At 36.0% G+C, this 18013-nt stretch overlaps 1 protein-coding gene across 1 annotated transcript; it reads right to left on the reverse strand.

Annotated features, from left to right (window-relative positions):
* Positions 1 to 2213: 2213 nt before the first annotated feature.
* Positions 2214 to 17734, reverse strand: LOC117316782 (kelch-like protein 3). The gene is made up of 7 exons (XM_033871550.1): positions 17658 to 17734; positions 15475 to 16054; positions 14491 to 14999; positions 13027 to 13255; positions 9668 to 9808; positions 7067 to 7259; positions 2214 to 5170 (listed from the first exon to the last, which is right to left on the reverse strand). Exons 2-7 carry the CDS (start codon positions 15914 to 15916, stop codon positions 4948 to 4950), a joined length of 1737 nt encoding a protein of 578 aa, XP_033727441.1. The 5' UTR covers positions 15917 to 16054; positions 17658 to 17734; the 3' UTR covers positions 2214 to 4947.
* Positions 17735 to 18013: the final 279 nt, after the last annotated feature.

Genomic DNA, 18013 nt, shown 5'->3' on the forward strand with positions numbered 1-18013 from the left:
CGATAATAATCACCTATCGATTTTCAACTTTCAAAAATCGCATTTCCCGAATAATACTTGAGGTAAAATAAAGTTTAACACATTTTTTTTCATTACACAATTTATAGTTTTATCAATTAAAACATGATTTTTTTTTTGAGGAAATATCGTAAATCCTATGCTTTAAAAACATTTCTATTAATGAACATATCACAACCAATTAATCGCCATTCACGAAAAGTCTACTTTGGAAGTAGATTTAGACAAAGTGAGATATCTCAACGATAAAGTAAAGCACAGAGCCAATCAAATGAATTGAATGACTGATAACAATCGTACATAACATTCTAGAAAACGATATTGAGAATTATGTATTAAACGTTTACAAACTCGACGCAGACAGAAATTTAAGAAAACCTAAAACACTAACACCAAATTGCCAAACCCAGACCAAAGTAGAATCACCAGATTTTATACAGCTAACATTTGATAAGCAATAAACATGTATCTACGATTCATATCTGCGGCAAGAGTTCCAATTATAAAATGCCGCAAAATAATTCACATGAGAAACCTAATCATATCAGTCATAGAAAAATATATTTCATAAAATTAACTTCATGTGCTTTATCATATCTCGCAAAGACATAAATGTACAAGAAACAAAATAGAAAAATATTGTTAACAAGAATGAGGACTGTTACCTTAACCATTAAAAATAAAAAATAAGCCTTAGGTTTCTTTTAGATAAACTGCAATTTTATAAATCTTTAAATGAGCAGTGTCAGTTCTGGCAAATCTGTAATTACATGGCGATTAACATAATGTTCCCAAGGTGATACTTTAACCATTGATGAATTACGAGGTTATTAATTGTTTAAAATACCATCTTTAATTATTAATGCTTCAGATCTTGTGTTTATTTTACTCCAGCACTGATTTGTAAGAAATTTAACAATGAAACTTTTTTTTTACGAAGCCGACCTAACCCTCCCTCAATTTGACCTCAATATTTTTCTGTGAGCCGATACGAAATCTGATTTAAACTTATATTTTGCACTAAACGTTTTTTTAAACCCATTATTGAAAAATATAAAATACACTAAAATATGGGTTTTTGCAGTTCCCAATCCATATTTTGGCATTTCTTCTGACCTATTCAGTTACCTCCTAGAAATCGAATTTCAGGTACTTGTAGCTCTTTTTGGACGGAGCAGAACATATATGCAGCATATACAGTATTGGCTTACATTGTACAAGAGGTGTCGCAGAATGCACAAATTGGCGTCCCCTCCTCAACATAACTTATTGTACATGTACATATTAGAATGTCTTTCAAAATATAACTATATGTCAAAAACAAAATAAAAAGAAGAGTGCCAACTCCTGAATCCAGGTATCTTTGTTTGGTTTGTTTTTGTTTAACGTCCTATTAACAGCCAGGGTCATTTAAGGACGTGCCAGGTTTTGGAGGTGGAGGAAATCCGGAGTGCCCGGAGAAAAACTACCGGCCTACGGTCAGTACCTGACAACTGCCCCACGTAGGTTTCGAACTTGCAACCCAGAGGTGGAGGGCTAGTGTTAAAGTGTCGGGACACCTTATAACCACTCGGCCAACACATGTTGTAATGAAAAGGAATGCTGGTTGCCATAACATGTCGGCAACCAGCATTCCTTTTCAATACAACATTTAGATACCTGGATTCAGGAGTTGGCACTCTTCTTTTTATTTTGTTATTTACCTGGATTGTTTAAGAGGCCTCTGTATCTACTATGGATCCTCCTCGAACCAAGCGATGAAACAAAGCATCTTTTTGAACTCTGTAGGGACGTTGGTTCTTTGATTATATGTCAAAAAGGAGCCTTATTCAGATTTAGATATCTCTGTAATAAAGTCATTAACGGAAGAAAAAATATCAAAAGATAGGTTGGAAACCATCTTTGATTTTCTTGTTATTTACCTATGAATAGTTTACATTTCGAATTCAATGTAACAATGTTTGTAGTTTATACAATTTTCTGTCACCCTTTGAACATGCCATGATAAAATTAAACATTCAGGGTTATCTTGAAAAGCTCCAGAAATATCATACAAAACACCAAAGTGATACCTGTCTTGTGTTAGTGTATAATTCATTTCAAACTTTCTTTTAAAAAATTAGCACTATTATGATTACAAATGTAATTTCATGGGTAAACATGGCCAACATGGAAATAATCAGATAACGTATAGATAATAATAAAACTTTTTAATACTTTGTTTTAGATGACAAGATATTTGTAAAATTTAGAGGAGCTACACGTGTGTCCAATTTAATGCTTGACAATTTTGCTAATTAAGTGACACTTGTAATATTACCATCTACAAACATCTCATGCAAGACAAGTTTCCACTGACCAAATTAAGATTATGAGTCAGTTAAGTAAATATTTTTTTCACATTTTTAGTCAACAATTTTTCCACATTTCAGTCAACAATTTTTCACATTTTAGTCAACAATTTTTCACACTTTAGTCAACAATTTTTCACATTTTAGTTAACATTTTTTTCACATTTTAGTCAGTAATTTTTCACATTTCAATCAACATTAATTTCACATTTTAGTCAACAATTTTTTCCCGTTTTAATCAACATTTTTTTCACATTTTAGTCAACAATTTTCTAATCAACAAGCTGAACCATGTGACTAGCTTTTCAAAGTCAAGTGACACCAACATGAAGTATACAGTAATTCCAAAAAATATTCCCATAGCAAACTCTTGCTGATAACAAAGTATTTATATATAAGGGTTAATTGTGTGTTCTAAAGATCAACATCAATATCGCACAAAGCTTGTAGACACATATCAGATACCAAAAAACAAGTAGGATCTTCAATGTTTATTCATAATGTGCTTTTATTTTGCTATACCTTTAATTATGTTGAAAATAATAAAATCTGCCTATTTATATATTCATCTTTAAAATCAGTGAAAATATAATAAAACTTCAAGCAACACAAATGACCAGCTTTTCAAAGTTATTCCTTTAAAACCTCACTTGACTTAATTGGCACAGTATGATTAAGTTTAATTGTTAGATCAATCAATCTGTAATACCTGTAATGTTTCTTGATAAACCACATCGTGATATTTCTTAAATGACCCTGGCTGTTAATAGGACGTTAAACAAAAACAAACCAAACAAAGATACCTGGATTCAGGAGTTGGCACTCTTCTTTTTATTTTGTTTTTGACATATAGTTATTCCTATTAATTACTTTCCCAGTGTATTTTGACTCCTAAGTTTTTAAATTGTACTCAATTTACTGCTTTTGTTTCTCTATATACATCAATTGATCTGTATAATAAAAAAAATATTTGACATTTGACATTAGAAGAAACATGTTGGTAATTTATTGCTATAAGAATGGGCCTACTGTCCTTTTTCAGCTCTGGTGACTTGGTGAATCACACATTCATTTTATTTACATTATACATGCATTTCACTATCAACTGATACAAAACATGGAACCTCTATTGCTCTCAGAATTTGTTATGTAAACAAACTAACGTTAGGTTCTCCTCATAATCAATTCAACCAGCACAGCCGTTTTTGCAGGACAATTTCTTGGAAATGATGTATTTCTTGGAAATGATGCAAGAACCAATCAGAAGTATTCTACTTTCATTTTAAGTATAAAATGTAGTAACAATCGGAGATTTGACTTATCGATTGCAAATTTGAAAATTTGAGACTAAAACCAGTATTCAAAGGGCAAGTGCCATTTTTATGAACCCAAGATCTAGAGATCGAGATGACTTTCTAATATCGCATCAACTAGAGTGTGTGTACTCGTTACTTTTCCTCGCAAAAACCAGGCAGCAAGCGTAATAAATCGCACAGAAAATAGTTCGGAACACTCAGGGATAAGGCAGGTGATTGTGTATGATTTTCTATAATTTATTCATCTTAAGCAGATGTCTTCAAACAGATAAAAGCGTAAATTACATTACTAAATAACAAACAAATACTTCGTGCCAGGAGATAGATTGTCTAGCGGGTTGTTAGTGGGTTTTTTTTGGAAAAATTATTACCATTCCTATCCTGAACTCGTCAGGATTTATCATAGAAATTAGTGATATTTTTATTCCCTAAAAGTTCCGAATGAAATTGTTCTCGAAGAAAAGTTCCCTAGCATAGCAATAGGTGGCTGTGTTTCCACAGCACCTTAAAAAGTAAATATAAAAAAAATCATTTTTTGTTGTCTATGGTCATTTAAAATATTTGTAAAATATGCAGTTTACAAACCAGTAAACAAAAAAATAAACCCAAGATAGATTATTCCTTAATACAAAGCACCATGATATCATGAAGGGACAACCTGTATATCAGCTATATATTCCGAGGAACATGAACACACTGAATCTTACCCTCTCCATCTCATGGACATGTAACGATTCACAATCATAAGGAATTAAAATTAAAGTCATTGTCAATTTACATCCACAGGCCAAAGACTATACATTTATGAACGGGATTCAGTGGTATTGTTTCTCATCATTTCTGCTGTATTTGCTTTGCCTACCACAATGAGGACTTTTGAATACTGTACAGGTGTCTAGCCTAAAGTCCCTATCAACACCATAGAATTAACTACAAAACCCCCCCCCCCCCCCACCTACTGGTGGCTCTCCGTGTTACAGACAGCCTATACAGCACCAGGCCTCAAGATTCATTAATGCTTAATTAGGAAATTCTTAAGTTCAAATTTCCAAAAGCAAAGCATTATAACTGAAAATTCTTAACTTAAAATTTTCCATAGGAAAGTATCATTGGATTTTAACGAAAAGTTTCAGAAAAATTAAATTAAGAAAAACTGATGAAAGTTTGGCCATGTCTGAAGTCCAATAGCTTAAATCATGTTCCTGATGGCGTATACAACACTATGTAGACAGTCTGCCAGCTTGAATCCGGATACAGATGATCTACACAACTGCAGCGCCACAGCCTGCCCGACTCACAATCATGTTACTGAGGAAGGCCCATCGGTCCAATTCAATATCATACACCTCAGCGCTACGTAACCGACTTGTGCCATCAAAGCCTCCCATCAGATAAATTTTTCCATCAAATGCAGCAATTCCAGGCCATGCTCTAGGTGTATTCATGGAGGATATAGTCGTCCATTGATTGGTCAAGGTGTTGAATCTAAAATTAAACAAAGACATAGCCGTCAAGATCCCCCGCCCATGCAAATATTGTATTACATGAAATTAAAGTGGGCAACATGCATAAAAACATGAAACACATGACATATCATTTAGAATCATTAAATGTATTTGTGTTCAGTCATCAAGTTTCTGTGAAAGTTTTTGTGAAAGTTTTTCAACATAGCAAGTCTCATCAAAATCCAATCACTCCTTCAAAATATATCTCACGGAAAGCAATCAGCCAATCAGGTCACAGCAGCCTCATAAAATTTGCATGGAATATGGCGATGATCGAACTTGAGCGAGGGGTTTAGGTAATAAGTCTACCTAGCAAGTTTCATCAAAATCCAATCATTTCTTCAAAAGATATCATGTGGAAAGCAATCAGCCAATCAGGTCACAGCTGCCTCATTAAATATGCGCGGAATATGACGATATTCGAACTTGAGCGAGGGGTTCAGGTTATTAGTCTATAAAGCAAGTTTCATCAAAATCCAATCATTCCTTCGAAAGATATTGTGCGGAAAACAATCAGCAAATGAGGTCCCAACAGCCTCATTAAATATGCGCTGTATATGCCGATAATCGAACTTGAGCGAGGGGTTCAGGTTATAAGTCTACCAAGCAAGTTTCATCAAAATCCAATCATTCCTTCAAAAGATATCATGCAGAAAGCGAATCCGGACGGACGGAACCATGATTTGTAAACAAGAGGCCCAATATCACTCATCTGCTTCTAGAACAACTTTGAAGTTGATCTAGCTAGATCATTTATGTACATACTAAGCTGATTACCACTTTTTTCCAATATTATTATATATTGTTGTTTTTTTTAATTTAAAAGCAGTGAAAAAAAACCCAAAAATCCCCATGATAATTAATAATAATAATAATATGTTATAAACAATAATAATTATACCTATATTTATTATATGTATTAAAATAACCAAATAGAACTTTCTACTTTAAGTAAGTTATTAATAGTGATCTACCACCTACATGACTTTGTCAAATCACTATACTGGATATAACCACTTTTTCCAAACATCAGAGTAGGCTATAGCTAGTTTCATGAATGTCAATAAAGTTTCTAGTCCTTCATTCCAGCACACTATTGGCCTAATTTCAGGTTTTGGAGTCTCTTGGCGATTGAAAATCATTGTTTAAAGATTTTAGCCTATTTTACCCTGTGACCTTGAATGAAGGTTAAGGTCATTCATTTGTACAAACTTTGTAGAACTTCACCAAAGTATGCTACAGGCCTTAAATTCAGTCCCTGTGCCTCTTGGTGATTGAGAAGTCGTTTGAATATTTTAGCCTATTTGACCGATGTGACCTTGAATGAAGGTCAAGTTCATTAATTTGAACAAACATGGTAGCCCTTCATCCATGTATGACACATGACCAATATCAGGTCTCTGGGCCTCTTGGTTATTAAGAAGTTGTTTAAAGATTTGAGCATATTTGACCCCTGTGACCTTGAATGTAGATCAAGGTCATTCAGTTGAAGACCCTTTGTAGCCCTTCACACCAGCAAGCCACAGGTCCGATAGCAAGTCTCTGGCCTCTTGGTTATTAAGATGAAGCTGTTTAAAGATTTCAGCATATTTGAACCCTTTGACCTTGAATGAGGATCAAGGTCATTCATTTGAATAAACTTGACAGCCTTTCATCCACGCATGATACAATATTAGGCCTCTTGGATTTTCACAAGAAGTTGCAACTGTTTAAAGGAAAAAGTTGACGATGGACGGCCAGATGACGGACTCCGAACCACGGCATAAGCTCATTTACCCTTTGGGCAGGTGAGCCAACAACAAAAGGCTAACTTAATATCACATAACCAGATTAAGCATGATACATTTAATTAAATATTCAATTAATATATGTTTACCTTTCTACCATATCTGTGTACTGATCCGTGTGTTTGTAGCGCCCACCAAAGGCATATATGTAGTGTTCAACACTGACGAGGGCCAGTCCAGACCGTGCCTTCTCCATCTCTGACACAAACGTCCATTCCTCAGTTGCAGGATCAAAACACTCAACACTGGCGCGGTCAAGATGTAAGATCTTGTCATAGCCACCTATAAAATGGAAGTGAAGTTGGCAGTTAATTTTATGTAGTTATAATTGTATGAGACTTGTAGAATCTATCACACCTGTGTGATGTAGACAGAGAAATAGAATCTATCACTCCTGTGTGATGTTGGGAGAGAAATAGAATCTATCACTCCTGTGTGATGTTGGGAGAGAAATAGAATCTATCACTCCTGTGTGATGTAGACAGAGAAATAGAATCTATCACATCACTCCTGTGTGATGTTGGGAGAGAAATAGAATCTATCACTCCTGTTTGATGTAGACAGAGAAATAGAATCTATCACTCCTGTGTGATGTTGGGAGAGAAATAGAATATATCAATCCTGTGTGATGTAGACAGAGAAATAGAATATATCACTCCTGTGTGATATTGGGAGAGAAATAGAATCTATCACTCCTGTGTGATGTAGACAGAGAAATAGAATCTATCACTCCTGTGTGTAGATAGAGAAATAGAATCTATCACTCCGGTGTGTCGACAGAGAAATAGAATCTATCACTCCTGTGTGATGTTGGGAGAGAAATAGAATCTATCACTCCTGTGTGATGTAGACAGGGAAATAGAATCTATCACTCCTGTGTGATGTAGACAGAGAAATAGAATCTATCACTCCTGTGTGATGTAGCTATATATATAGACAGAGAAATAGAATCTATCACTCCTGTGTGATGTTGAGAGAGAAATAGAATCTATCACTCGTGTGTGATGTAGACAGAGAAATAGAATATATCACTCCTGTGTGATGTAGACAGATAAATAGAATCTATCACTCCTGTGTGTAGACAGAGAAATAGAATCTATCTCTCCTGTGTGATGTAGACAGAGAAATAGAATCTATCACTCCTGTGTGATGTTGAGAGAGAAATAGAATCTATCACTCCTGTGTGATGTAGACAGAGAAATAGAATATATCACTCCTGTGTGATGTAGACAGATAAATAGAATCTATCACTCCTGTGTGTAGACAGAGAAATAGAATCTATCTCTCCTGTGTGATGTAGACAGAGAAATAGAATCTATCACTCCTGTGTGATGTAGACAGAGAAATAGAATCTATCACTCCTGTGTGATGTAGACAGATAAATAGAATCTATCACTCCTGTGTGTAGACAGAGAAATAGAATCTATCTCTCCTGTGTGATGTAGACAGAGAAATAGAATCTATCACTCCTGTGTGATGTAGACAGAGAAATAGAATATATCACTCCTGTGTGATGTAGACAGATAAATAGAATCTATCACTCCTGTGTGTAGACAGAGAAATAGAATCTATCTCTCCTGTGTGATGTAGACAGAGAAATAGAATCTATCACTCCTGTGTGATGTAGACAGAGAAATAGAATCTATCACTCTTGTTTGATGCTGAGAGAGAGAAATAAATCTATCACTACTGTGTGATGTAGAAAGAGAAATAGAATATATCACTCCTGTGTGATGCTGAGAGAGAAATATAATCTATCACTCATGTGTGATGTTGAGAGAGAAATAGAATCTATCACTCCTGTGTGATGTAGACAGAGAAATAGAATATATCACTCCTGTGTGATGTAGACAGATAAATAGAATCTATCACTCCTGTGTGTAGACAGAGAAATAGAATCTATCTCTCCTGTGTGATGTAGACAGAGAAATAGAATCTATCACTCCTGTGTGATGTAGACAGAGAAATAGAATCTATCACTCTTGTTTGATGCTGAGAGAGAAATAAATCTATCACTACTGTGTGATGTAGAAAGAGAAATAGAATATATCACTCCTGTGTGATGCTGAGCATGAGAGAGAAATAGAATCTATCACTCATGTGTGATGTTGAGAGAGAAATAGAATCTATCACTCCTGTGTGATGTAGACATAGAAATATAATCTATCACTCCGGTGTGTAGACAGAGAAATAGAATCTATCACTCCTGTGTGATGTAGACAGAGAAATAGAATATATCACTCCTGTGTGATGCTGAGAGAGAAATAGAATCTATCTCTCCTGTGTGATGTAGACAGAGAAATAGAATACATGTGTATATCATTCCTGTGTGACATAGAAAGGGAAATAGAATATATCACTCTTGTGTGATGTAGACAGAGAAATAGAATCTATCACTCCTGTGTGATGTAGACAAAATATTGGCTATTTACATGTATATTTGTACAGTTAAAATTTATTGATTTTGTCAAGTAATTTTTTCAACAGTTTATAAACAGGTACTGTTTCGATAATTCCTAACACTATTTTCAGGGCATTTGCAGTAAAGTAGGTTTACATACAGTGGACCCCATAATTAAACAGAAAAACTTAAACTGATTATAGCACAAAGGATTGTTAGTTGTTCAGCTGATTGGGATTTATCAAGGTGAGACAATATGGACGAGAGGAAATTATCTCTAATGCTATACCTGCGACATAGATCTTGCCATCACAGACACAAGTGCCAGCACCAGCTCTCTTCCTCTTCATACTTGCAGCAAAACTCCAAACTTCCTGTCGCTGATCGTATTTCTCAACAATACAATAACTACACGATCCGTCCTCCCCTCCTACAATACAACAAGTATGGTCAGTATATCATACAATGTAGTTGTATCACTGCACTCCTTACAATACCAGTTACAGAAACAATGTTAACTTACATCATACAACAATGTTTTATCCCCTCCTACAACTTCACAAGACTATTGTCCCCTGACCTACAACCCTACAAGACTATTGTCCCCTGACCTACGTCCACCCCTACAAGACTAGTGTCTCCTCATTCAACACTAAAAGACTATGTTCCCTCCTACAATCCAGCAAGACTATTGTCCCCTCCTACAGCCCTAAAAGACTATTGTCCCCTCCTACCAACCTCTGAGACTATTGCCCCCTCATACAACGCTACAAGACTATTGTCCTCTCCTACAGCCCTACAAGACTATTGCCCTCTCCTACAGCCCTACAAGACTATTGTCCCCTCCTACAGTTCTACAAGACTATTGTCCTCTCATACAACCCTACAAGACTATTGTCCCCTGACCTACAACCCTACAAGACTACATGTAGTGTCTCCTCGTACAACACTAAAAGACTATGTTCCCTCCTACAACCCTACAAGACTATTGTCCTCTCCTACAGCCCTACAAGACTATTGTCCTCTCATACATCCCTACAAGACTATTGTTCTCTCATACAACCCTACAAGACTATTGTCCCCTGACCTACAACCTTACAAGACTAGTGACCCCTCATACAACCCTACAAGACTAGTGTCCCCTCATAAAACCCTACAAGACTATTGTCCTCTCATACAACCCTACAAGACTAGTGTCCTCTCCTACAACCCTACAAGACTATCGTTCCCTTTTACAACCCTTTAAGACTATTGTCCCCTCCTACAACCCTACAAGACTATTGTCCTCTAATACAACCCTATAAGACTATTGTCCCCTCTTACAACCATTTAAGACTATTGTCCCCTCCTACACACCTACAAGACTATTGTCCCCTCATACAAGCTACAAGACTATTGTCTCCTCCTACAACTGTTTAAGACTACCGTTCCCTTTTACAACCCTTTAAGACTATCGTTCCCTTTTACAACCGTTTAAGATTATTGTCCTCTCCTACAGACCTACAAGACTATTGTCCCCTCCTACACACATACAAGACTATTGTCCCCTCCTACACACATACAAGACTATTGTCCCCTCCTACACACATACAAAACTATTGTCCCCTCCTACAACCCTTTAAGACTAGTGTCCCCTCCTACAACCCTTTAAGACGATTGTCCCCTCCTACAACCCTTTAAGACTATTGTCCCCTCCTACAACCCTTTAAGACTATTGTCCCCTCCTACAACCCTTTAAGACTACCGTTCCCTTTTACAACCCTACAAGACTATTGTCCCCTCCTACACACATACAAGACTATTGTCCCCTCCTACAACCCTACAAGACTATTGTCCCCTCCTACACACATACAAGACTATTGTCCCCTCCTACACACATACAAGACTATTGTCCCCTCCTACACACATACAAGACTATTGTCTCCTCCTACACACATACAAGACTATTGTCCCCTCCTACACACATACAAGACTATTGTCTCCTCCTACACACATACAAGACTACCTCTTACAACCGTTTAAGATTATTGTCCCCTCTTACAACCCTTTAAGACTATTATCTCCTGCTACAAGAATATGTAACTATTAGATCATTAATTACTAAATCATGCATTATGTCATACAGAACAGGATCTGTGCCATTATACAACTTTACAACAATTCTCCCTTATATTACTTAGAATAAAAGTTTGATATGGTACAGTTTTGGGAGGGCTGATTTGGGAACCTCTTTTACCTTACTGCTTCATAGAATTGATGATTCAGTGAAAATGAACAAGGGGGCTTTTTTCTGGTTAAATACAGTAATATCCATATCATTTAGAATACTGATAATATAGTTTAAAGGTTTATACCCAAAGAACCTTTATACTATAACTGTTACAGTACAGTACCTTCATAATATAACAGTACCTTCATGCTATAACAGTATATAGTACAAGAGGCCTAATGTGACTGCATTGCTCCCCTGCATACATACAAGTTTGAAGTTGATCTATGCAATGTATGTCAGTTATATATATATATGCTGATGCTGATGCTAAGCTGATCAAAGTTTTATTCAAATATATGAGAAGGCTACATTTATTCATTTAAATGAACTTTGTAGCCCTTCATTTCAGCATACTACAGGCCAAATAAGAGATCACTGAACCTCTTGGTTATCGAGAAGTCATCATTTAAATACTTCAACACATTTAACTCCTATGACCTTGAATGTAGGTCAAGGATCATTCATTTGACCAAACTTTGTAGCCCTTCACCCCAAAACGCTACAGCGCAATACATCTATTGGATGTCTGGGTCTCTTGGTTATAGAGAAGTTGATTAAAGATTGAGTATATCTGACCCTAGTGACTTTGAAAGTAGGTCAAGGTCATTCATTTGAATAAAATTGGTAGCCTTCACCCCAGCAGGATATTGCTACTGGTCCAATATATACTAGCTATCTGGGCCTCTTGGTTTTAGAGAAGAATTTGCTTATAGATTCTAACATATTTGATACCTCTGTGACCTGGAATGTATGTGAAGGTCATTCATTTGGAAAAAACTTGGCAGCCCTTCACCTCAGCATGCTACAGGCCAACTATCATGTATTCAGGCTTCTTGGTTATTAAGAAGAATTTGCTTAAAGATTTCAGCATATTTGCCCCTTTTGCAATTGTGACCTAGAATGTATATCATGGTCATTCATTTAACAAAATGTGGTAGACCTTCACCCCAGCATGCTTTATGCCTAATATCAGGTGTCTTGACCTCCCATGTTATTGAGAAGAAGTTGCAATTGTTTAAGGGGAACATTTGAGACTGGACAGACTGATGCTGCATATACATGTATATATAAGCTCATGATCACTTGTCCTTCGGCAGATGACCTAATTAATATATCCATCAGGACTTCTGCTAAAACCTTTTAGGGTTGATACTCTGTGTATTTAGACGCCAGAAAATAAGATTTGGCTCTTGTGGATTTAAAGAACATGTCTTCTTATATATTTAGACCCTTCAGATTTCTGGAATAGTAATTGGATTTAAATAGCTCAAAATCGAGGGTCAACTGAATACCCTGCCCATATAGCACATATAGCATTAAGACACACAAAATATCTATATGATATAACAAAGCATTAATATACATAAAATATATACCTATAGCATATAACATTCTTCCAATAGCTACACATGCTACAAAGGAGCGTGCAATCTTCATCTCCGGTTTTGGTATCCATTGTCGAAGAACAGGATCATAACACTCCATACAGCGTAGGTAGAGGGTGTCCTCCTGAGTGTCCGCAAGAGCACATTCCCCGCCCACGGCGTACAGCACACCATCTACACTTACAGCTCCTACAGCTGTCCGTGCTATGTTCATGTTAGTCTGTAAAGTTACAAATTACATGTATTGTTACATCTACCATAGACTACAGATATCAACATCAGCAAAAGTAGTGATAATTTTATACAGTTTCTGAGATTTCCTATATAGCTATCTGTATGTTCAATGTACTGTGGGGAAATTATTTTCAGAAATTTGGTATATTTTTCTGTTCTGGTGGGAATATTTACAAGAGAACAATTGTTTTCCAGGTGAAATGAAACTTACTCATAGTATTTGATTTACTTTGGCCACAATACTGTTAACGTGGAAAATTTATGCGAGGTAAACATTTATGCTAATTATGTGGACTCCTTTTGGTTGGGAAAATTTCCTCCACACATATTATTTGGATATCAATTTGCATAATCTGGAAGTACAAAAGAAGGTGAATTGATTGCGAAAATTACCCACACGCATATGTAACAGAGAGCATGATTAATTAAATTTAAATCACTGCCTCCACTAGGGATCGAACCCGGGACCTCTGGCTTACTAGTCTTACGCTCAACCGATCAGGCTAAAGAAAATATCTCTCTAGCCGAGCGGTATATTGCGGCTAGTATTTACCAGGGTTACGTACTCCCCCTCCTCGTCCTCGAGTTTCCAGGGGTAACAGCGATGTTTGTGGAGCAAGGCGGAGTATTTTTCCGGGTCCCTACGTATACATGGGCGCCAATGTAACAGAGCACATAATTAATTAAATTTAAATCACTGCCTCCGCTAGGGATCGAACCCGGGACTTCTGGCTTACTAGTCCTACGCTCAACCGATTGAGGTAGAGAGAAGATATCTCTAGCCAAGCGGTATATTGCAGCTAGTATTTACTAGGGTTACACATATATAGTTTACATATTGAAATCCCAAAATTGACCCCCCACGAAAATAACCATGTTCAGAGTAAGCGTCCTTAAGCTTGTTAATGGTTTAACTAGAAGAGATATATTCAAAATTTAGATATCAATGCTGTCAAAATGTCAAGACTTTAATTATCTGATAAAAGCATAAAAAGTGTAGCATAAAAAAATAAACCTATTTTGCTTTTTTTGACATCATTTAAATGTTATTTCTTTAACCCAGAGGACAAACAACAATATTTACACAAAGTCAAGGGGTAGACTTACTACAAGACAAATAAATAGCATTTGCTGGTAATTCTACTGAACAAAAATAAATATGTGGACTTTTTATAGTTACTGGACATGAACTTCTAGTAAAACATATACCAGAGTACCTACCACAGTATTCCATTGATCAATGAGGAAGTCATATTTCTCCATGCTCTTGAGTTGACAATCAGTGCTGTTACGACCTCCCATTACGTATATACACGGAGGCTGAGCACGTGGTGTCACTAAGGTCAAGGCCGCCTCATCATGGTGCATGTTTATAGCCTTACTGATGAGCAACTGACACTTTGGACAATTTTTCACAAATTCAAATTTTAACACAACATTTTCCAGATAGTTGAGGCCTAGGAGAGGAAGTTTAACATATTGAAGAAGGTTGCAGGCAACTGGAGTTCGGTTGGACTCGTCACACTGTAGCCAGGCACATACTGCTTCTAATACCTGGTGTTCATTTGTCACCTGTAGCTTGTCACTTTTTAATAATGCAAGTAATCTCTCCTCAGACAGTTGAAAGAACTCCTCATAATGCATAACTTCCAGGAAGTTTTGATATATATATTGTCTTGACAGTGCTTCCAAGTCAGTACACATGTATAAATCAGCCAAAAAGTTGATTCCTGTGAAAAAGTGAAAAAAACAAAATGTTCATACAACTGAAACTCATATGAACATTAAATGATTTTTGAATGGCATTTTTTTAGTGGTGCAACGATTCACCAATGTATTGGATCACAGTATGGTGCATCATGCATTGTCTATCTTTGATTTGTATCATGATACTTGAAAATGTGTAGTTATCTCCCTTGGCCAACGTTAGCTTAGGTTTTTTAGTAAAAAACTTGGCTGATAAGGTCATTACATTACATCTGTTTTCAATACAAATAAATATGGATGATTATCAAAATCGAAATTCTGTTCCTATATCAAACATTTCAAAGAAATCATAGATTCAACATAATATATTTCACTATTAAATGATTTTATTCAGCAATACTTCAGTTTTCTGATTACCCTATGATTTAGGTTAGGGATCGTAGTAAGGTCACATGATAGTGGTGTGTCCCTGCAATAAAACTAGGATATATAGATTACCTAAACTGTTGGAGGCCGTGAGTTGTGATTGAAGGAAGGTGGCACATGACTTGCGCAAATGATGCAGACCCAGTAAACTTGCTCCTTGTAGAATACCCTGGACATTCTCAACAGTTATTTCTATCTCACTGGTATACATAAACTCCAACAGAAGCTCCATAGCCCATGCTTCAAGGCCCCGAATCTGTACATGCTCTTGTTCCGACTCTTGCATCCCATTTGTAAACATTGCCAAAAGGTACGGACTACATCCACACAATACAACCTTGTGTGCATCAAAATCCTTTCCCTCCACTGTAATGACAACATCACAGAGCATGTGTCGAAGTCGCAAGTCATGCATGACAGTAAATGCATTCTGCGGCTGACTGTGAATTGTAAACCGTCTGGAGTCTATCATAACGGAACTGTTATGACTCTTGGAAAACTGAGCTACTTCCATCCATCCAAGTAGAAGAATCTTCTAAGGTAGTATACTTATACAACTGTAAACTCCTGCGCAGAAGCATTCAATCAGTATTTACTCTCTATAGCTTCCTTCCATTATTTGCTCAACATCAAATAATTCTTTGTGAGTCACCTACAATTAAATATCCATACAACAATCATTATTCGATTCACCTTCAATCAAATACATTTAATAAATAATTCAAACTAGGAGTTCTTTGCATTATAATGAGTGTTCAAATTTTATTTGAACATATGTCATAAATAAATCCTTTACACAAAATGTTTAACACAACTATTTCAATATACTTACTATAATAGTTACATGATCAGGGCATCCAGTTGACCCTTGACTTTTAGCAATTTCAGAAGTCAAATCACTATTTCTGAGAAATCTGAACGGTCAAAACATATGTCAAATAGACATGTCCCTTCAAACCCAAGAGTCGGATCTCAATTTGGGGAGTCAAAAACATACTCTCAAGGGTCTACTGGATGTCCTGATGATGTTATATATAATTACCAATAGTCTTATAAAGTATGTCTTCAAAGGCTCCTACCATGATTTTGAATGTTGTTGTTATTCTAAGAAAGTTACATCTTTTGTAACAGTTTAAACAGAAAATAAACAAAAAAGTAAATTTATTTTAATAAATATTAATCCAGTGCAACAACTGTCAATCATGAATTGCCATAAATATTGATATTATATATCCGAATATTGCAGCAGTAACATGCATGTAACCTGTCATTTCTATTGTGAATGTCTGTGCATGACATGTACAGTAAGAAGCAACTTAATTTGGAATCTTACCTTTACTCATCTTTCTAAACAACTATACATGTACTTCCTATATTGCCTCCATTGAAACCACCTAACTTTTGTACTTTATTTGAGCGTGATGAAGGCTTATATTACGGTTCTGTCCACTGGCCGAGTACTAGTCATACCACTAACCACAGTCTATAAAACCGTATTTTTCTACTCTTCCTTATATTTATATATACCCAGCATTTAAGGAGTGGGACGAGTGTTCGCCCAGTATAATACATAGATACATAGATTCATTCTGACAGCATACATAAACTATGTACAGGATTTACATCCTTTGATTGTCAGTTCATAATAATTTTATTGAAATAATAAATAATTGTTCAGTTCACAGCTTGATTTTCTCTTTGAAACAGTACTTTTGCGGCTGATTTTTCCAATGTTCATCAAGTTTATATTCGATGTTTAATTGATATGGCATTTACAATAATGTGTTCTTCTGAGCGTCTTCGGCAGTGTACTGCAGTGAGCTGACATTATAAAGTCGACATCAGTTTGGTACTATCACAATACAAGGAGATCTAGATCTAGCTATATAGACAAACACTAATATACAGCAGCCTTCCAAATCACACATGTACACAACACCCATCACTGCCCATAGCCATACATCTCGCCGACAGGGAAGGCCGCCCTTAAATAGTAGATCGTATCTATTAGTATGACGTTAAACAATACACAGAGGAATGAGGCATTCCCAAATGGCCATAGCTGTTGACAGTACCGTACGTAAAACATAAACGAACCAAACCAAGCTTCAACATTATACAACTTGCTAAATTAAAATGTCGAACAACTTTCACTAAGAATACAGAATATATTACGCAGGTTACCTGTCAATGTAATATGTCACTGATCAGTGAGCTATTCTACACATTTGATTAAAATTTTGCAACATATTTACCGTGCAGCCGACCTAAATGCATTTGCCTTTTCTACAATGTTTTCATTTTCTGTCATTGGAAAAATACCGGAAGTAGATTAATGTACACTTCCGGTAAAAGTTACGTCCCCTGATTGAGTAAATCTAGGTCTCACACAACTAATTATTTCAAAATATATTATTACCAATGACTCTTCCACTCAATCGCTCATTTGAAGTTCAAATGTTGTGAAATTTTAAAAATTAAAATTTGAATATTTCTCTACCTGGAAAATGATGTTATTGGATATGTTTAATGGTATAATGATAACACACCAGTACTTGGAAGACAGTAATTTACTCCGATATTTACAGTGGACTGGCGGAACCCCACCTGG

Source organism: Pecten maximus, chromosome 18 (assembly GCF_902652985.1).
Source record: "Pecten maximus chromosome 18, xPecMax1.1, whole genome shotgun sequence".
In the NCBI taxonomy this organism is placed as follows: Eukaryota; Metazoa; Mollusca; class Bivalvia; order Pectinida; family Pectinidae; genus Pecten; species Pecten maximus.

What these genes read in the sequence shown, in the direction of transcription:
- LOC117316782 (XM_033871550.1), bottom strand. Translation starts at nt 15,916, where the DNA reads ATGGAAGTAGCTCAGTTTTCCAAGAGTCATAACAGTTCCGTTATGATA. An exon ending in CACGGCCTCCAACAGTTTAG is followed by an intron (nt 15,000 to 15,474) that starts GTAATCTATATA and finishes ACTTTTTCACAG; the next exon opens with GAATCAACTTTTTGGCTGAT. An exon ending in TTGATCAATGGAATACTGTG is followed by an intron (nt 13,256 to 14,490) that starts GTAGGTACTCTG and finishes GTAACTTTACAG; the next exon opens with ACTAACATGAACATAGCACG.